The 21,235-nt window shown below is 49.1% G+C and overlaps 1 protein-coding gene across 1 annotated transcript; it reads left to right on the top strand.

Annotated features, from left to right (window-relative positions):
- The first annotated feature begins 591 nt into the window (after positions 1–591).
- On the top strand, positions 592–20,959 carry RALY (RALY heterogeneous nuclear ribonucleoprotein). Its single transcript, XM_010584049.1, has 8 exons — positions 592–847; positions 5,964–6,036; positions 13,329–13,376; positions 13,631–13,791; positions 14,467–14,580; positions 15,108–15,253; positions 20,438–20,486; positions 20,744–20,959. Exons 1-7 carry the CDS (start codon positions 592–594, stop codon positions 20,480–20,482), a joined length of 843 nt encoding a protein of 280 aa, XP_010582351.1. The 3' UTR covers positions 20,483–20,486; positions 20,744–20,959.
- Positions 20,960–21,235: the final 276 nt, after the last annotated feature.

Genomic DNA, 21,235 nt, shown 5'->3' with positions numbered 1-21,235 from the left:
ATATCAAATAGGAGCACATGGGCTGCTTCACCACTTAAATCTCTTCATTTGCATCCAGAAAACTCAAGCCCTCTTCCAGCTGCAGGTGTGGACCCGCAGGGACAAGGCTGTCCCTGTGTGTAGTGAGAGGTGGCTTGTGCTGGGAGGTGCTCAGCAGGGGAAAGCCCAGAAAGGTGGGCATGAACAAAGGTGCTGAATGCAAACTGCTTTAAAAAGAGCAGTCCTTTGAATTGTAATTAAGTACAGAGAAGTAAAAGGGGTTTTTATAATAGCATTAAAGCTTCTACTTGGATGTAAAATTTATTTAAATCTTGGTTTGTCCTCTAAAAGCAACCAGCTTACACCCAGAGTGTCAGCCTGATAAATAGGTTTCCAGCAAGAGTTTTGCGCTGGCTGTGACAGTCGCCTCCCCAACACATGGGGGCTCTCCGGAGATGGGATCCCCCCAGCCCTGACTAGTTGAAGTTGAGGAGCTGGTTCCCTCGCTCCAGGCTTGCTGGGAGATTTTTATCCTGCACCCCTTTTTGTAAGACTCTGGCAATTCCCTTGCACACCTTCCTGACCCCCCATTTGTTCATTCAGGTGTTCAAGATGTCATTGAAGGTGCAGACAAGCAACATCACGAACAAGAATGACCCCAAGTCCATCAACTCCAGAGTCTTCATTGGCAATCTCAACACAGCCGTGGTCAAGAAGTCAGATGTGGAGACCATTTTCTCCAAGTACGGCCGAGTGGTGGGCTGCTCCGTTCACAAGGGCTATGCCTTCGTACAGTACTCCAACGAGAGGCACGCGCGTGCTGCTGTCCTGGGTGAGAACGGGCGTGTGCTTGCTGGCCAGACACTGGGTAAGTAGTTTCTTCAGCCATTCTGAGTGTCCAGGTAAAACACAGGTTGCTTGCTCCATAGGGGCTGGTCAAGGGATGGCCAGTCCAAGGTCAAACTGGGACATTGATCTGCAGATCAGGATCAGGTCCAACGATGGTGAGCAGGTGAGACACAACCCAGTGATGACCGAGCAGGTCCATAGTGACAAGGCAGGTCTGGGGCCAGGCTGGGAAGTCAGCCAATGGGACAGGATCAGCAGGGTCCATGGCCAGACACAGGCATGACTGTGACAGAGCTGGAGACCAGCGCTGCTACAACACAGGGGCTGAAGGCTGCCAGGTCCCGTGTGGGTAGGGGTCAGAAGTGAGGCTGGTCATGGCCATTTAGGTGTATCGGTACCTTCAGGGCTGTGACATTGTGGCCTAAAAAAATCATGTTAGAAGCTGTGATTGCAGAAGCTAAAACACAGTTCTGAATCATCGCTTGTCTTTGTCCTTGATCTGGTGCGGAAAAACAAGGATGGGAAAAGACATTGCCTGGTTCCCTTTCTGGACCAGGCCTTATCCTTTGCCTGTCAAGAGAGGTGATAGTCTAACTCAGACTAGCTCAGACTAACCTTAGCCAGCTGATGTTAAATGAGATAACTTCCCCCATAGACACAGGGAAGGCTCTCATCTGCACTGCTGTGTGGTAAGAAATAACAAACAAAACCACCCCAGCTGCTCCCAGCTGCATCCTTATTTTGCAGATTGCTCTGAAGTGTCACATGCTGAGAAGCTCTTGTCACCAGCTCTAAGTTGAGAATTGGAACTGGAGACAGTATTTTTAATGAAAAATTGTTACTTCCAAGCCTGCTGCAGACAGTGGTCATTGAGCATGCAGGAGAGCAATTTGCAGCCCATTCCCACCCTGTTTCTGGCACAGCAGTCTGAAATAAAAAGTTGCATGCTAGCTCTGATCTTTAAGACAGTGTGCTGTTTCCAGCCATGGTTTATTCAAATATGAGAAACTTCTTTTCTCTTGCGGTCCAGAGAGCGGAGCTGCAGACTGAGGCAAAGCACAGTGTGCCAGGGACACTTCCAGCCCAGGCATTGCACACACATGCAGAGTCTGTAGATATGACATAGAGGGCCTTGGGGAGCAAAGGAGCTCATTGCAATGCACCAGACAGATACAGGAGACGCAGCTAAGAGACAGGCAACACTTGCCCACTTAGCTGGAGAGATGAAAGGTTTACCATGATAGGAACTTATTACTGTCCTCTCTGTGCTGGTCCCAGAGGTCTGGCATGCCAACAAGACAAAAGGATTGTATTATAGCTGTAAGTCCTTTACATGCACTGGAGGAGGTGCAAATTCAGCTCCCTTTCATCTGCCTTCCTTTCATAGGCCAGTCTTAGCGTAGAAGAGCTCAGCAGGCTTTCTTTTTGCTGTTCATGAACCAGTATAAACACAGGGATACTCCCCTTTCAGGAGAATCCAGCAGAGAAGAAGAGCTGAACAATGTGGTTAGAAAATGTCTTTGCACAAAACAAGGTAGAAAGTCCTCCCCCTAAAAAAGAGGAGGTGATGGTCACATAGGAATGTGGAGAGGAAGGACAGGATGGGTCCAGCAGGGGAAATGGCAGGCACATTGCTGAAGAGACGGTCCCTGCTTCTGTTCATGGGCAGGGTTTTGGGGGGTCCTTCGAGGTGATGACAGAAGCTCCCTCCTCAGGTGGGCAGCAGGAAGGTAGGTTGCTTTCTGCCCTGGCAGCTCCAGCTGGTAACTTCAGCAGGGTGCAGCCACACGATCCTGCGGAAGAGCTGCAAACCACAACTGCCAGGCAAATGGCTGTGTTTGGTGTGGCAGGAGCTTATGGGGAGCACAGTGGGGCAGCATGCCTCAAGACAGTGCCCAGTGTAGGGGCAAAGTACCCCCAGCCTGCTCAGGGACAGCAGTTTGTTGTCCCAGTGCAAGGCAGCCTGTCCCCAGTGCCAGCAGGTAATCATTCAGCAGGACTGCATCCCTGTCCGAATCCAGAGCCACTCCTGCATGGCAAGCATTCGCTGTAATGACTCAGTTGTAGCAGCCCTGCATGGCACAGTTTGAGTGAAACTGCCTTTCCTGCCTCAGCTGTTCAGCTGGGAAAGAGAATTTGCACCATCATTTAAGAAATGGGAAAGCATCGTAGTTTTGCATGTGACATGAGTGCTGTGCCTGCCTCTCATCTGAGTGGGCATGTGGTTTAAGGATCTCATATCTCCCCCAGCATCCGTCAAGGCTCTTCCGTGTCATGGAAAAGCTGATCCTTGCAGAAACCCTTAAGTGAACAACTCCAGCTCTCAGTGGTACTTGTCCCCTCCAGGAGCACAGCTGGCTGCGCTGCCCTGGGACAGTTACATGCGCTGGTGGTGGCAGGAGGGTTCAGCCCTCCATCTGCTCCCAAGTGCCAGTGATGCTTTGCAGGTGACATTTTCCAGCACATACCAGAATGAATGAGCAAAGCAAGCATCTTTCTAGCTCACATCTTCTAGCTAAGGTCAGCTCTCAAGCTAAGTGGTCTAATAGCATGTCTTCCATTTTTTCTTTTTTCTTCTTCCTTTGTCGTCAGCTATGCAAACAACCAAACTTGCTTTTTAATTGATCAGCAAGATACTGAATGCATCACAAAACAGAGGTGTTTGAAATGACAGCTATAGCCCATCCTGTGCTAGGAGATGGACTGCTCTGCCAGTCAGGTCCTGGCAGCCTCTGTGCTTTCTCCAGAGGCTCCCAGACACCCTGGTCGTTGCAGAAGGCAATTACCATTCCAGTGGGGGAGCTCTGCACTGGAAGCTGGATCCACACTATAACCTGATCCTACCATGTAGGCTAGACAAAGCACAGCCTCCCCATTTAGTGTGGGCAAAGGTGCCTGGATATGAGCAGGAGGAATAGATACTGCCTTGGGGTGGGTAGATAGATTCAGTGATGCAGAGGAGGGAGCCAGAATGGGAATGAGATGCAAAGTCTGCCCAGGCTGAGGTGCATGCTGAGCACTTGTCTCTCCTTGTTCACTATCAAGGGAATCCTGAGGGTCATTGTCCATCACCACTATAGGCTGAAAGTATAAATCTCATGGTCTCTCTGCATGCACCGATGGAAGGCTCTGCAGTGCTATTTCTAGCAGCACATACCAGCAAATTGAGCTAATTGTTGTCATTATCCACCATTGGGCTTTCATTGCATCTCCCTTGAAGGGTATTAATCAGCATGGTGCTGTCATTAGCTCTCTGTTTTGCAAGAAAAGTGACTGGCAGCTGGCAAGATGCACCCTGACAGCAAAAAGGGTTCACAAGGGAACTGGAGCTGAGCACGGATGTGCTTGGGGATGCACCAAGGAAGAATTTATTCCTCTCCTCCTTTACAGCAAACAGCATTGCTAGAAGCATTGCGTTGCTCAACAGACTCAGAAAGGCAACCACATGCATAAAGTTCACACTGGCAGCAGTTGTCCATGGATCTGTCCTGTGGCCATGTGCGTCCTTGCTAGCATTCAGGCTCAGCGCTCTTCTGCATTCCCCTTAGCAGTTGAGTATGGGAGGATGGAGGGTGAAAGGCAGCAAAGAAAACACGCTCTGATCTGAATATGCCTCCAGAGGAACATTCAATGTAATGGCCAAGCAATACCCTGATACCATACTTGTTATGCAAGCTTATAAATAGGCTAAGCTCCAGCTTCAGTAGGAATGATGTCTCTTGCTAGACCCTAAAAGGCAGTCCAAGGAATTCCACAGCAAGACATTTGGGCAGTGGGAGCATGTCCGTGCTCCTTTGGAGGTGTGTCCCACATGTGCAGCCTGTACTCCTGCTCAGGTTGTTTCAGCAGTGCTGCAGCTTTCTTGTGCTCCTGAAGATGATTTTCTTGGTTAATAATTAAGTCAGCAGACTGTTCACTTTGGAGAAATGTGGACAAGCTGGTCTGCTCACCGTCAAAATAAAGAGCTTGCAAAATGATCCATAAAGTCCCTCCATGCAGCATGAAAAAAGCAACAGTTAGTAAGCTTACACCTGCTGAGTTTCATGGCATATCCTGGAAATCCTGAAGAGGTGAGAACTTATATATCCCAGTTTGCAGTCACAGATCCATGAACCCTGAGCCCCAGATGGAGATCTTCAAATCCACCTGCACCTCAGAGCCTGCAACTTGTGCCACCAGCTTAGCACAAGGACCTGTCCCAATGCTGTGAGGCAGCCCCTGTCCAGCCCCATGCAAATGGTGCTTTTGTTCTACGTAAGGAAATCCTGTCTTGCTTGGCTCAGATCTGGCACGCCCAGAGGTCTGACACCTATTTAGACAGAAAGGACCTGAAGAATAGAAAAAGTTTGGGGCTGTTTGGAGAAGCCAGCAAGGAATTTGCTCACTCCTAGGCCAAGAAACGAAGAGGAGGTGAGGCTTCATGCTCCCAATAGCTCACCTTTCTGCAGTTCTGGGGCCACACTCAGCGTTGGATTGCCAGGCTCTCGGCAGCCTCCATGAAATTGACTATCACTTTATTCTGACATCAGAAGCATGTTTGGCACCAAGGCCAAGGAGAGAAATTTCCTTAGTGGATTAGAAGAGCTCATTCTCACCTCCCCTGATAAGAAGATGCTCCTCCGAGATCAGCTGGAGTGGCTGCAGGCGTGTACCTGCACCCCATGCAGTTTTTAATACAGCCCAGTCCACAGTGATGCCCAGCTGGCTCATGCTTAGCATTGATTTTTATTCTAGAAGGAGCAAGGGATAAATTGTTAGCAATTAGCAGCATGCAGCAGTTTTATATATTGTCCATGCCTTGTCATAACAGCACCATGTTTTCCTGAGAAGCCTATCCTGAATTTGTGGGGGGGGGTTAGACCACGTGCAGGGTGTTGACCTCAAAAATAAATGCTTAGTAGCTTTGTAGAGGAAAAGAAAGGGGCTTACCAAGTACAAGAATATATTTGCCTTCTTGTGAGGGTCCAGCAGAACACCAAACGTGCTAAAAGTAGGTGGAAATGCGGTGGGAGGTGTGGAGGAGTTTGTTTCTGCTGATGGCAGGGCTGTGCACAGCCCCTCATGCTCCATGGTTGGGTCTGGCTGCTGGTGAGCGTGGATGTGCTGTGTCACAGCTGCGTGTCCATTCCTTGCAGATATCAACATGGCCGGGGAACCTAAACCCAACAGACCTAAAGGGCTGAAGAGAGCAGCCTCCGCGTTGTACAGGTAGGTCTCCACCGTGCCACCTCCCTGCGGCGAGGTCTCCAGGCTGGTATTTGCCTTCTGGCTGGGGCTGATTTTCGTATCCCCCAAGGCTGCTGCCTCAACCTCCCTGGCCCCTACCCCAGGCAGCCTTGGGCTGCTGCTGCACATTCAGATCTTCTCCTCCCATGGACTTCTTGGCCTTTGCAATGCCCCTCAGTGCTAGGCTGCAGGGAGGAGAGCCAGCAAGAGGTGTCAGTGGCACAGCCAGGCTTGGCCGATGCCCATGGCATTGAGGGACTCTGCCTGGGCATAGTCCAACCTGTGAAAAGTGTTGGACCTGGAGATCATTGGAGAAAGGCGGGCAGCACCTGCTTTAACCATATCAGAGGTCTTGAAAGAGGTGTACCAAAAGGAGCGCTCCTCTCCAGCTGGGGAGTAGGAATGGGGCACAGTGATGCATGCTGGGTGTTGGGGGAGAAAAGAGACCAGGGATAATTTAGGGAAAGATGCTGGAGAGAAGGGCAAGAGAAGAATGACAGGGAAAGGGAGAGAAGAAAGGAAGAAAGTGGGGAAACCCTTGGGGCAACAAATGGAGGTGGACCAAGGAGGTGCCTGGGAAAGCCCCAAGGGAGCCTGTGCTGTGGAGCAGTGACCAAGGAATCAAGGGAACAGGAGGGACAAGTGGGATGTGAGGTCTGTGGGATATGTGGCACATTACAGATGTCAGAGTGAGCCTTCAGTGCTGCTGTTGCCAGCTCTAGAGACTTTATCGTGATTTTCACGAGAAGTGAAGATTTTCATTTAAACCCCAGCATGTGGAGTCATGGGAATATGGGAGAAACTCATTAAGTTCTTGCTCCTGTGGTCGCAGAAGGGAAAACTTGAAAAGGTATTTGGAGAGTACCCTGCAGGTTCAAGAACCCAAAACCAAACAACAAGATCCCAAAACGTGTCTTATTTATAAATTCTCGTTATTCTTACACCAGTCTCATGGTATGGAGACTGGGGCACTGAGGCAGGATTTAGAAGGTGTGATGTTGGGAAGAAAAAACTAAAATCAGTATCAGGCTTATAGGTGAGTGTAATAAAAAAGGAAATCATGAGAGAACTGTATTTTTTTCTACAAAAAAGAAAAAAAAGTGAGAGGGATGAAGAGAAATAAAAAAACCCTATGATTCAGACTCAGCCACGCAGTCCAACACCGGCATGCTACAAAATGGCAAACCTCAGTGGTGGCAACGCTCTTCTGCAAACCCACCAGAGCTTCAACAACCTTCCCACCACCACCCGCAAGGCATCTGTTGAGACCTTCATTGAGTCTCTCAGCTGAGCTCGCTCTTTGCAGCTTTCACCAGGCAAATTTTTCCTCCCACCCTGGGCCAGCTTGGACCTTCAGCAGAACTTGGCCCTATGGATTCACAGGGGACACCAGTTGAGGGGAAGTAGACTCTGCATTACCCACACTGATATATGGGAATAGAGATGACAAATCTTTCTATTCAGCTGTACATACACTACTTCCATGGTCCTGGTAGCCATAATGCAAATCAATTCATTCCGTACATCTTGCAATAAAGAGCATTTAATTTACTATTTGTCCATGCCTTGACCGCTAATACATTTCTGTTGAAATGACCGATATTTCAGACTTCCAGGCTGCCATGTAGATGAAGAGAGAGTGAACAAGAGATGTTTTCTTCCTCCCACAAATATGGATATGCTAAAATACGGGCCAGAGAACTACATTGCTCTGAGCTTCAGCAATATTTCATCCCAGATTGGCTGTCAGATTTAAACTTTGCCATCTGGACTAGCAGAACTTACGATATCTCACAGAAAGCAGGGAATCCAGGTTTGCAGTGAGCTGTGGTTATAGCTTCTCTAACCATCATAAATTTTTCTAAATGTTAGACTTCAAAAATCACAGCACTATAATTTATAGAAATGCTGTGTTAAACACAGAAGATTATTTTTTCAAAGCTTGGGTTTTACTTTGCCTCACTCCAAGTCTGTATGAGAGGGTCAGGGGGAAGGGAAATCTCATTTTGGACATAGAGGAAGCAACAATCTTGACAGTCTTACTTGATCCACTAGCCATGGGGGTATCTGGGTGTTTAATAGAAATCCTTTGAGATGTAGCCTCTCATCTAACTCCAATAGGTAAAACATACACACAGGTTCATGCCGTCATAAATTTTCTCAGGTCTCTCCACAAGAGGGACCTTCAGTTAATATAAACCTTGCTGTCATCTCTGCTCTCCACCGCTCTCTCTGGATCTTCAGAGCCTCCCTCCCTCTGCCTCTGGCATTTGCCAGAGCATCCCTTTGCACATGGGAAGTCCCCTGGGTGCTCCTGCCTGGCACCCTGGCCACCGCTGCTGAACACGGACGTGCCTAGAGATACTGCAGATGAGTTAGTGAGGATGGCTGGAAGATGAACTTGTATTTTGACCATGTCCCCCAGGTATTCACATACTGTGTCGCAAAACTTTTTGCCTTCTGGCCACACTTTTTTTGCCTGCATAGCAAATGTCTGGACAGGATTTCCTGGGGCATTTTGGGCCGCATTCGGGTCAGTGCCAGTGATCCTGCTGGGCTGTGAGTTGGCTGCTTGTTGCTGTGGGGTGGGAAGGGACGGTGGCTCTGCCCCAGGACAGGGGGATCTGCCAGTGCTGCACTTGACCTTTGGAGGCACAAATCTCTGCCCTTCTCTGAAATGCTGGTGCTAATGTTGCTCTGTAGCCAAAAGGACAATGAGGACAACCTAAGCAAGAACTGCAAGAGCAACCAAGTGTCTGGCAGCTCAGTGGCCCAAGGAACTGTCTCTGAAATGGTGACAGACACAAACCACTGCTGACTTACTTTCACAGTCTACAGATGCAAGTGGACAGTGTCCTTCCAGCTCAGCTGGCATTCACATCCCCTGTTATACCCATTACTATCCCTGCAGAAAGCTGGTGTCAATCCATCTCCAAACAGATCTACTGCTCCCCCGTCTCAGCAGCGGTGCTGGGAGCAGTGACACCCCGGCAAGCCCTGGTGCCAAATCCACACAGACAGGGCTGAGAAACAACCACAGGGCAGAGGAGGAGGCGAGCCATGGTACCCAAACCCAGCGGACCCAGCACTGGCAGTAAGGATGTGCACACTGTCCCAGCCTACAGCAGCCCCACTGCAGCCCCAGCACCTTGGAAATGACAGGCTCCCTTCCCACATTTTCCTCCCACCTTCTCACTACCTTGGCTGTTTGCAGGAGGAAGGAATCTCACACCAGATGATACACAAGATCATGAAAGCTCACTGTGTGATCAACACCAGATTTTCCAAGTAGCTTTCCAGTGGGTATTATTTCTGCTGCTGCAGTAATTAAGGTTGTGCAACCATTAGTAGAAGGATGCGAGCTGAGCACAACGTGTCACTTGTGATTATCAGTGCAGGGCTGGCAGCCGGTAATTAAAAGCACAGCTGCTCAAACGTACATTTGCTATTCAGGTACATGCTCAGAAATGGCACCACAAATGTAATGTAAAGGCAGCACATACAAACAATTGCCCTTCAATTATGACTATTTGGATTTTGAACCTTTGTGAGTCATTAAATGTTATTTAATTACTAAAGAAAAACGAAGCAGAAGAAATGCATCAGGAGATGGAAGCATCATGTTACTCAATGCAGCCTTACCGCCTTCTGCTGCCTCTCACTGATTGTCCCTGCCTTATTTTTAAAGGGCACCATGTCACCATCTGATTGAAAAATGGCAAAAATTATTCCTGTACACAAAGGAAGGCCTGCCAGATCACTGAAAATTGATTCATCAGTCTCAGGAAGGTTTATCCTACATGCAGTGAAATTTTCAGACACACGGTGTCCAGATAAATCACCCATGCTAAGGTACTCACTTTTACTAGCTTTTTTTCATGCATTAATGTTGGAAGACCCGCCTTTTGCTCAATGCCTGACTTCCTAGGATGCTGGTAAAAGCATCCAGCCACTGCCTCCCTGGCATCATCTGTTAAGCCATGACCTTACTGGCATGTTATAGCAGGGTCATACAGTCACAGACTTTCAAAAATCCCCTATTTCAGCCTGCTGCCTTCCTTGAGGGCTGTCTCATGGTTAGCAGGTATTGAAAGCAGTACTGCCAGAGGCTGAGTTCAGAGTATTTGCTGTCCTGCACCGCACTGAGTCAAAGAGTGGATTCATCTCATGTGAGTTCAGCCCTCTATGCTGTCAAGGCTTTTATGTGGTCTGGTTGTCTGGACTCCCTTTATGCTTGCTGGATAAAAACCAGTTCTTCATCTGACAGTATTTTAGATGTCTGCCTTTGGATGTGATGTACCATGACCTGGAACTGCCTCTTTCCCCCCTGGCATGGATTTATCTCTCGTTCCCAGTGTCTGAAGCCAAGTGAGATGAATCCCACTGTTTTGGGGAAGTCAGGACCAGCTCCCCAGGATAATTATGCCCCTAATTCCTTTTCAAATGGGTGGAAGTGTCAAATCCCCTGAGGATTCAGGGCCAGGGCAGGGGTACCCCCCACACAGCCTCTTGCTTTTCACCCACAAATAGTAGTAGATGGTCTTGGACCCACTGCCCTGCAGGTCAAGCATGTCATAAGCCAGCTCCACTGCCTCTGTAAACAAGCTGCAAAACCAGACCAGTAGTGATTTCCACCAGAAAAATGCAAGGCTGCCCAGCTTTGCTCACACATTCCCTATTGCAAATAGCATAATAACATTTACAGTGTTTATTAGCCACTTCATATACCAAACTGCTGTTTTGACTAGTTTTGAAAAAGGCTTAGGACTTCACCTGAGATTTTAGGCTTATCCATCCTCCTCTGGTCCACACCAGGTTGGATCTACAGGTACTTGAGGCTCGGCTTCGTCCTGCTGGTGCTGGAGCTGAGCCCAGGAGTGAGGCGGAGGTGCCCAAACACTGCAGGGCAGGTTCGGTGATGGAGATGGAGGGCACCCACCCCATTTGGGCCTTCGTTCCTTGTTCCTAGAAGCAAAGCTTTGCCCAGAACAGGGCTGACGGCAGCAGGCAGCAGCCATGCGATGGGGTAAGAGCTGCAGCTCCTCTCCATCCCCGTCTGTCCATGGAGCTGGCCACGTGCTGCGCCCACAGTGTCCACAGCTCTACCAACAGGGCTCCCACCAGGGAGTGAAGGCTTGGAGGAAAAGCTGGCTCAGACCAGGAGTATGAATAGGGTGAGAAGAAAGGAGTGTGGGCATTTCAAAATTTTGCCAAATTCCCCCAAGCTTTGTTTTGTTTGTAAGAAAATGGTCTAAAGCTGCCTCATGGTCCCCAAGCCACAGCGAGATTCCCAGCAAGAGCAACAGCCCATGGAGGGAGTTTTTGCAGTGAATAAAGACACTGCTTCAGCCCACTTGGAGTCCTTGAGCGGCAGAGAGATGCCACTGTCTCCTCTTGCCTGTGGCTACAGAGAACATTGGCTCCAGCTCTGCTGCTAGAGCTAGCCAGAAGCAGTTCACCAGAGTCTGTCAGGATTGACAAATATTAAAAAATTGCAGCAATTTCATTTAAGTTGCATCTAAGCAAAAAAAAATAATGAAGAGGGGGAGTCTAACAGTGTAGAAGCATCCTAGTTCAATTTTCCTTTCAAATGACTTCCTATTTTGATCGTATTCTGTGTTTATTGGATTCAAATAGAATGGGAGTCAAACATCCTTGGTGATCAGAATAGATTGGCAGGCTGAGGGGAGCTGTTTTCTTGGAGATTTTCTGTATTTCCAGGTTTCATCCCAGGTTAGAACAAAAATCAAGTTACCAGTCACGAAAATCTCCATAAAAATACATTCCTCATTCCATACTGCCCATCTCCTCAGCCATACGAACAGGCTGGTTATATTCCAGCAAGAGCTGATGTGGTAGGAATTACCTTTCCCAAATGTCTTTGGCCCCAAAGGAGCCCTTGTGTCTCCAACCATCCAGCATCTGCTTTGAGTCCCCCCGAGGCATAGGCTGAGTCTCCGCATGCTGCCACAGGCTTCTGGGGAACCCAAGGATCATCCAAGGAGCATGGAAAAAAAACATTTAAGAAACCAGCCAGTTACTGAAACTAAACATTGGGTGGGAAGCCCAGTGCCAGCATAGGCAGGACCAGCGTCCTGGATAAAGCCTGGAACTTCTGGTCCAAACCATGCTTCCCACTGGCTGTCTTGGCCAGCCACACATTCTTGTCACTTCTTGCCTAAGATGCAGGACACCAAATTTACTCTCAGCTATGTACTTGAGCACTCAACCTTCCCTCTCCCCATGCCTCAGTTTCTCCTGGTTCAGATTCGTTCCCTCTCCCCGTCACTCTCTCTTTCTTCCCATTAGATTGTCTTTTTTTATAAGCCTCTTCAAATGGTTTCATGATGCAGGACAGACTCTTTGCTTTCAAAGGCTGCAATAACCATTCTCTTTGTTCAAAGCAGAGAGGAGGGAACATCAACATAACTCTCATTTAACCAGCAGTAATTCAGCCAGCAGCACACAAGGGAACCAGACGCTGTGTTTAGCCGGGGGTAGCTGGTACATTCAACAGCGTTGCTCTTCCCCGCTTCTGAGAGTGTGCCAGGGCATCAGGCAGCACCAGCGTGGGTCTTGTCTCTGAAGAGCTGTGATTGCCCACTGTAACCACTGGTTTGCATTGCCTTGTGAAAAACTAGCTGCAGCAAGAGAGAAAGCGTGTTACTGGGTCTCCAGGGAGTGAGAAATGCATTTCTCCAACTTTGGGTTAAAATGCAGTTCAAGCTTAAGAAAACAGGACATAGGCAATGTCTTGCTGGGAGGAGAGAGGTTTAAGCATCTTCAATAGCAAAGACGTTAAATTAATAAATATCCCCTTCTTCCTGACTTCTCCCCTAACAATTATATATGGTATGAAAAAAAATCGTACAAGGGTGGCGGCAGGGCAGTGCCCTCCTTCCACCTGGCAGGACGTGCACACTCGTCCTCCCAGCTGCAAGGGCCTGCAGGGAGGTGTGCTGAGCCTGGGAGAAAGATCTGGTGGGGGCTGAACGCACGAGACAGGGTGATGTTGGCAGCAGAGTGTTAACCTGGTTATCTCAAGGTGGAGCAAGAAGATGTGCGGGTGTATTAAAAACCTACAAACTGGGGTGGGGAGAAATGTCTGCAGTGAAGCGATGGCTGAGTGGGCACCAGCCCTCCTCCCTAGCCAGCTGCACAGAGAAGTTGAAAGTACAGCTAATGGAATAAGTAAAGGACCTGGGAGGCTCAGCAGGGAGTAATAATAAATTGCCAGCACTAATTAACCCGTGCTGTCCTGACTGTCTCTGCAGTGGCTACGATTTCGACTATGACTATTACAGAGACGACTTCTACGACAGGTGAGCAGGAGAGGTATCAGCCAAAGGAGTTTTCTATGGGGCAGTGTCTTCCCTGTAGCACAGCTCCTGCTGTCGGAGGCGAGGTGGGGTGCAGGGTGGTCCATCCCAGCCCAGTGCGGTGGGGTCCAATGGCCAGGCTGTGCCTTGGCTCAGCACCAGCCCTGCTCAGGCTCTGGCTGTGACACGCAATGGCAGGGCTGGGGGTGCTGCAGGGCTGCTTCAGCCCCGCCCCCATCCTTCCTCCCTGGCTCCAGGCTCTTCGAGTACCGGGGCCGAGTCTCTCCGGTGCCCAGGGTGGTTCCTGTGAAGCGGCCGCGCGTCACCATCCCCCTCGTCCGGCGCGTGAAGGCGACGCTCCCTGTCAAGCTCTTTGCCAGGTCGGCTGCCATCGCCAACAGCTCGGCCAAGTTGAAGCGTGAGTATTTGCATGGGGTGCAGCAGGACGGTGTGGAGACTGGTGTGCACATGGACCTCCCATCCCCAGGTGTTCACCCATGGGGCCAGATGCTCTCAGGGAAAAACCTTAAGAAAACCCCAAAACATCTGGAAACAACAGCCCAAGCGAGGGCCTTTCAGAAGCCAACAGGCTGCAAACGCAGCAGGGGAAGGTGCAAGTACAACCTAAGCGTGCCAAAGCCTGGTGCCAGCCTCCACAACGTGCCTGGACAACAGGCACACAGGCTTTTTTGGGTGCCTACGACCACCCACAGTCCCCCCAGCTTTCCCTGCCGATGCCGTAACAGGCAGCAGGGCAGGGAGGGCTGGTGGTGGAGGAGGGCACATTGCTGCTCTGTGCAAAGCCAGCCTCTCCTCGCCTGTCCACCAAACCCCTGTTAGCTGTGCGGGATGCCCTGCACACCATTCACCGCAGCTCCTTCCAGCGTAGATAAGCTCAGATACCATGCAACAAGGTGTGAACATCACCCACGTTGACCCCAGGGATGTGAGGGGTATGTTTCTAGCGTGGGGTTTCTAGTTGATTTTTTAACCTGCTCAGCAAGGTGACTTGGGCCAGGCACAGAGGTGAGGCAGGCATCTTGGGTGCTCTGCGGGGCACTAAATGCCTTTTTTTTTTCCTTCCTTCCTCAAGTGAAGTGTAGCGAGCTGCAAACAATCAAAACTGAACTGACACAGATCAAATCCAACATCGACGCTCTCCTGGGCCGACTGGAGCAGATCGCTGAAGAACAGAAGCTGTCGACAGGTCAGTTGGGTTCACACGGTTGCCTCGGGGCCAGTCTGAGAATGTGCAAAGAGTGAAGTGCCCTGCAGAGCTGGCCTTGAAACCATCATGGCTTAGAGCATCTTCCGGGCTCTGACAGTGAAGTGTCGACCCCCAGGTTCCAGGGTAGAATGACAGGACAAAATTGCATGCCCAAATCCCCAAATTATAGAATTGGGTTTCAAAATTATGAGATTTTTTTTTCTTTTGTCATATAGTTTGTATTTTTTTAGTCTGCTTTTTTTTTCTATTATTCTATTCCTATTCTATTCTGTTCTATTCTGTCTGCCTCCCACACTCATTCCAGAGGGATGCAGAACAATGACCTGCTCTGCCCTCTCCAGGGTTGCTTTCAGGCAGCTTCCTCAAAATCAGCAAAACTTCCCATTGCAGAAAAAAAACCTAGATCTATTATTTACCTACCAACTGAATTTGGATTAGTGTTATCAGGCTCTGGACATTGCCTCCCCCAGCCCCTGATCCTGGTGGCTTGGCTCTTGCTCTCACAGAGGTACGGAAGAAGGCAGATGGCAGCAAAAGCGAAATCTCGCAGGAAGACACAGCATCAGAGGCAGACATCAACACGGAGGAGCCGCTGAATGGGGACGAGGGTGAGGAAGAAGGTCTCGCACGGGATGAGTGTGAAGATGAAATGGTAAGAGAGTTTGGGTAATACATCCCTCCAGCCAAAGGAGTTTAGTAATGGACCACAGTTTTACTGGAACTTACTAAATCCCCAGAAAAATAGTTTTTCCTTCCTCAAAAGAAATTGTTGTATTTAAATCCCATGATTGTTCACAGCTTGTTCTTTCAAACTGTTCTGCTGCTTGCAAAAGCGTTGACCTAGCAAACACATGTGGAGACGCTGAAGAAGCATGGTTGTCTCTTGAAATTCGGACCACATTTATCCTTGATTTCACAACTATTAATTAATGGTTAAAACAAGTTGCTCTGCTCCCAAGTAATTCTCAGATGGATTGAAACATGTGGCAGAGACAGGCCATGTTATATTAACTGCACTTTCCTAACAACATGCATTTGCAATGCCCTTTCATCTGGACGGACACCAAATGGCATAAACCTAGCTATAAGGTCTGAGCAAGCCACAACTGCTGTGCATGAAGCTGTACATCCACAGCAAGGGCAGCACACGAGCATGGCTGGCCTGATGTCATGCGTGCATCAGCCCCGTTGGTGTCAGTCCTGCCCTGAATAAGGACACTCCCAGTGAACCCAGTGAGCAAATGTTGTGCCTGAAAAGCATCTGGATGGGAGCCCTGTTCTTGGATACTCTGATGGTAAGGGTAATACAGGGCACTGTATTACCACTGGCAGCACTGTCAATTATCCCAAATTAAGACTCCTCTGAGAACAGGATCAGCTCCAGACCCAGGCAAAGGGCAACAGGGTGCTGGGGTTGAAGGACAGGCCTGCTTGCTGCCTATTCTGCAGGACCACAGCCCTGGGAAACCCAGCTGGCTGGCACAACTCTCCCACGGAGGCTTGCGGCACGTCGGGGCAGCCTCTGAGCCTGTACTGAGTGTGCCCTGCCACAGCTCCGCTCCTTCCCCACCCCAGCACTGGTGGCAGCAGAAGTGAGGATGAAGCTCAGCATTGCTTTCTTCTTCCTCACCCCCTCATCGCTAGGGTGACCGCACCGCATTACACGTGCACGGCACTATTCTTATGGCCAAAAAGCTCCTCTAACTCAAAACACTTCCCAGCTTGTTTGTACTCTTCTGCTTTGCTCCACCTTAGTTATGATGGATGAGGGATCAGAACAGAGTCTTTCAGCTGTTTCTGTTTCTGCGGCCTCACAGCTGAAGTCCATGACTTCTGCTAAATCTAAGAAGAGATGATTAAGGGGAGACATCATAACAGACGCTATAAAGAAGAAAGGCAAAAGCTGGACTCCATCTCTAAGTCAATTAGGATAAGGAAGGCCAGGTTTGAATTATATCAAGGGAAACAGATGGTAGAAATTAGGAGGAAACTTGCCGATGCTAATGATGATAAAACAGCACACAGCCTGTCAACAAAAAAATGTGGAGTTTCTGCCATTAGTGGGATAAGTGGACAGAGTGGACAGACATCTGCTGGTAATGATTTAAGAGGAACTGGTCTTCATTAAGAGTAGATGAACAAGATGACTATTTCAGCTCCCTTCCATCTCTATTTTCTGTAACTCTCTGGTCCTGAAGTGGCACTGAGATCAGATTTATTTTACTGACAACGTCAGACAGGCTCACGTGCTCAGCATGGGGCAGGTTAATGTCTGCAGTTCGTCTGCAGGGATGTTCTCTTAAAGACTGCTAGGCAGTCACAAAAGCCATCCGTTATATTTTGCTCCTGACCTTACAACACCGTACAGTTTTGAAGTCTTTCCAGTTCCTGGGGAGTGACTCCTTTATCCCACATCTCTGTGGCTTACGCACATCAGCATACCCTTCACCACCTGCTGTCCACGGACATGGTACCCACACCGGTCCCTAAAAAAATTACCTACCCTTGGCTCTGAGGGGCAGTGGTGTTGCAGGAGAAGAGTCAGAGGTCACTCAGATCTGATCTAGTAGTTAGTTTATTGAGTTCTAATCAGTAAGTTTAGGTATGTAAAATAGTTAATAAGCACAGTTGGATTGGTAGTCAGTGCTCTACTACACTTAAAGTTAATATGGGATACAAAGATTATTGTGTAAGCTTGCTATACGTATCTTAAATGTTACATGCATGCAAAAAATGTCACTTACCAATCCGTTGATGCCTGGTGTCAGGTAAGGGATCTCCCAGCCTTGAGGAGTCACCTTGAGAAGTGTCCCTACTCAAGGGGAGATGCCCGTCATGCAGCCCGCTGCTGCGGAGGGAGAGCTCAACAGACCCTGATGGCTTCAGATATTTATAGAGTGAAGTGGTTGATTCATAGTCAGATTTTCTGCTGTGTTCATGCAGTTCTGGCCAGTTACCAGCCCAGTCTCCAGCCAAACCATTTTTTTGAGTTTGGTGCTGGGTTCTCACCAGCAGCCTCACACAATAGGATTAACTTTGTTTAGGCTTACTTGCTGAGCATCTGCCTGGACCAAAGTCCAGTTAGTTCAAACAGGAGGAGTGCATCCATCACAAGTGGGAAAGACATAGTTTATGCAAGGCGGGAACCGGACCTGCCAATGTTTGTGCAGTACCCAGCATAGAGGCTTCCCTGCCGTGACCCTCTTCCCCATGGTGACAAGTGGGGAAGATCCAACTGGACTTGGGTCTAGGTCCCACCTATACCCTGTAGACAACTGTAGGATGTCTCCTGGGGACCAGCAGGCCTAAGCATCCCTGTTCGTAGGGGAGTTCACTGAACCAGAGCTCATGTGAAAATACTACGGCTAAGCAGACTGGTGCTTCACAGTGGTGTGAGCCCCAGCTGGGCGAGGGGGGCATTTTAGATCCCAAGGAAGTTGGGCACACAATTTCCATTGAAAGTCAATGGGAGCCAGGCAAATACTTCCTTTCAGCCCCACTTCCAGTGCAAAGTTGGCTGCCCTGGTTTTGTGCACAAATCTCTGCTTGGCCTTGGTAAAGTTTTCAGCATCACCTGGGGAAATCAAGTCCAAAATACATGCCGCAGCCCACAGGGAGAAGGACAAAGGGAGCCCCTCACCCAACATGAGTTTGTGCCCTATTCAGAGGGTGGGCAGGAAAGGAGCTCTGCAGAGAAAGGATAAAATAGGTAATGCTTCATTCCCACAGGCTCTGCCACTAGGCTCAGGGACCTGGGAGGCCAGAAGACAGACCGGACCAGTGAAAACCAAGAAGGAAAAAAAACCATCATTGAGTACCTTAGCCTTTTCTGTGTGCTTTGTCACTAGGTCCCTTGGTCTCTTGCCCCACTGAGCAGTGAGCTTACACTTTCCTCAGCCTTCCTTTTGCTGCTGGTGTACCTGCAGATGCTCTTCTAACTCCATCACTGCACACTGGAGGGATGGCTCTATATTCCTTCTGGGTAGCTCAGCTCTGCTTTCCATCTTCTAGGTACTGCCTTTTCATGTAGAAAAAGCTCAGTTGGGAGCTTGCTGTTCATCCATGCTGGCCTCCTGCCACACCTGCCCACTGTCATCAGAATGGGCCATTCTTGTGCTTCAAGGCAGGTGTCCTTGAAGATGACCCACATGCCCTGGCCTCCTTGGCCTCTGGAGCAGTCTCCCATGGGATTTTGCCAAGCAGATCCCTGAGCAAACCAAAATCTGCTTTCTTAAGTTCAGGGATTTGATTCTGCTCTTTATCTTGGTCAGTCCTCTCAGGATAGTCAACTTCACAGTCTTGTGGTCACTGCAGACAAGACTTCTCTCCATCTTCACATCTTTGACCACTTCTTCCTTGGTCATTAGTAACAGTCCAGAATAATGTCTCCCCTGGTCAGCCAGCTGTGTCAAGAAATTGTTCTTGATGCTCTCCAGAAATCTCCTGGGTTGCTTGCACCCAGCCCTGCTGCCCTCCCACCAGATCCTGAGATCTGGAGATCAGGCCTGATATCAGGAGGCTTCCTCTAGCCATCCAGAGGAGATTTCATAGCAGGTAGTCTGTAGCAGACGCCTGCCATGAAGTCACCTATGTTTCTCTGTCCCCTGATCCTCACCCACAAGCTCTCAGCTGACTCATCACCTGTTCCAAGGCAAATCCCTGTGCATCTGAGCTATTCCTTTGCCCAGAGCACACACCATCTCACCTGCCTTTCCTGAAGAGCCTGTTTCCAGGGCACTACCTGCTCTGTAATTGCAGAGAAGGAGCCTTTGTTCTGTTGCCAGAAGTCACAAGCCTCCAGACTTCCTTCACTTGGGAGTCTCCATCCACAGCTCCTTTGAGCGTAGTCTCCAGCTGTCTCTTCTTCATGCATTGCAGTCCTGAGGCTTTTCCCCTGCAGGGCCTCTGCAAAGACCCTGTTGATCTCCCTGATGAGTGTAAAAATCTGTTTATCTATCTCCCCCAGTGCCCTCTGTAAACCAGCCTGCTGCTAACAAGATTGGGACTGGGCTCCCTTGTCTTTTCTTTCAGATAACCTAGCATCCCCTGCAGACCTCTCCTGGATCCATTTCCATCTCTGAAATATTCACCACAAAATTTGGCCTATGCAGGAGATGATGGATAAAATACTACTGCTGAGCACGTAATTCTTTTAATGATACTGAATTGCAGAACGGCTCCAGGAGAGGGACTTTCACACGCCATGCTTTCTAAACCACTGTTGCATGGGGAGTGGTTCAGCACATCGGCACTATTGTTGTGGCCTTTGGAGTGATGAATATTATGAGTGTTATCATTCTGGATGATGAGTTCTGCTGCAAACTGGGACCAGTTTCTGTGTTCAACAGCAGAGTAATTACATCGTACATGATTTGCGATTGCGGACTGACTGCGCCTTAGCATCATTGGGCAGTTCCAGTAACATGGGAATGCCTGTTCCCTGGTGTGGGCCATTCCTAGTTCCCAAGTTAACTTCTCACAGTGCTACAACAAGGCACGAGCTCTGCAAGCACACACAGTAAACTTTATGAAAGTGCTGAGCATAGACTTAACCTGGCCATGCAGAAATTCCCTTCCAGAATAAGGAGCCAGAGGAAATTTTTGGTTTTGCCTGGGACTGTGTCTGCCAGAAACCACAGCCACAGTACCTGGTGTCCACATCAGGTGTGTTTTGTAACTCCTCCACCATACTGGGCAACCTGACACTGCTAGCAGTGTGCAAGCTCTCCCACACCATGGTACCAGCTGGTCACTGCATGTGAGGTGTCATAGTGTCCCAGGCAGGGCAGGAGGGACACGTGGTGATTTACTGTTTCTGGTTCTCTTTTCCCTCCAGGAGAACAGCCATTACACAGATGTGGAGGATGCCAGACTACAGTAACCAGGTACAGCTCACACACTGCTTTTTAGAGGCTGATTCTGAGCAAAAGCTTTCATTCCATGCATGTTGGGGTGGGGGGGTTTGCTGCTTCAGAAGATGATCTTTTTCACTAATCCTCTGTGTTTCCCTAGTACTGAGCCTGGCTGCTCAGCTGGGTGACTGGTCAGCCCCCTCTCCTTTTCCTAAATCACAAATCTTTGAGGTTCAAGGAAAACGATGTACCTTCCTGCCCCCACCTCCCCACCCCTTCTCTCCTTGCAGCCCATTCAGAACAGCAGTGAGCAACAGTGTGAGGAAAGCACGAGGCTAAACCCTGTCCTGGCACGTTGAGCAAGACAAGCTGAATTGAAGTGCTGCTGTCCTCTCTACCTGGCATTCAAAAGGAGAAACATGGCCTGACATCTTCCATCCATCTGTAAAGCAAAGACAAAGAAACCCCATCACCCCAGTGAATCCCCACTACCCCATGCAATGGATGCGGAGCTCTGCAGCTAACAGAGGCAGGAACCAAACCCTGCACAATCCATAACCATCACTGACTGGAGAACAGGAGAGCAATTGTGTCACCAAATGAGTCAGAGCTGTTATAGAGCTTTTTGTAGGAGAGGAGGCAGAACTAAGCCTAACCCCATAAAGACATTTTTTTCTGTGCTAGGTGAGAGCCAGAGCATTTGCTAACTGGGGGAAAAGTACTGTCTCAGTTTGGACAATTTGTGTTCTCACACTAAAGGTCATGTTGAGGAAGAGGGTGTG

This window comes from Haliaeetus leucocephalus, unplaced genomic scaffold (genome assembly GCF_000737465.1).
Source record: "Haliaeetus leucocephalus isolate CR32 unplaced genomic scaffold, Haliaeetus_leucocephalus-4.0 Scaffold933, whole genome shotgun sequence".
Taxonomy (NCBI): Eukaryota; Metazoa; Chordata; class Aves; order Accipitriformes; family Accipitridae; genus Haliaeetus; species Haliaeetus leucocephalus.
Note: the sequence above shows the minus strand (reverse complement) of the source record. Positions and strands in the feature narration are given on the sequence as shown.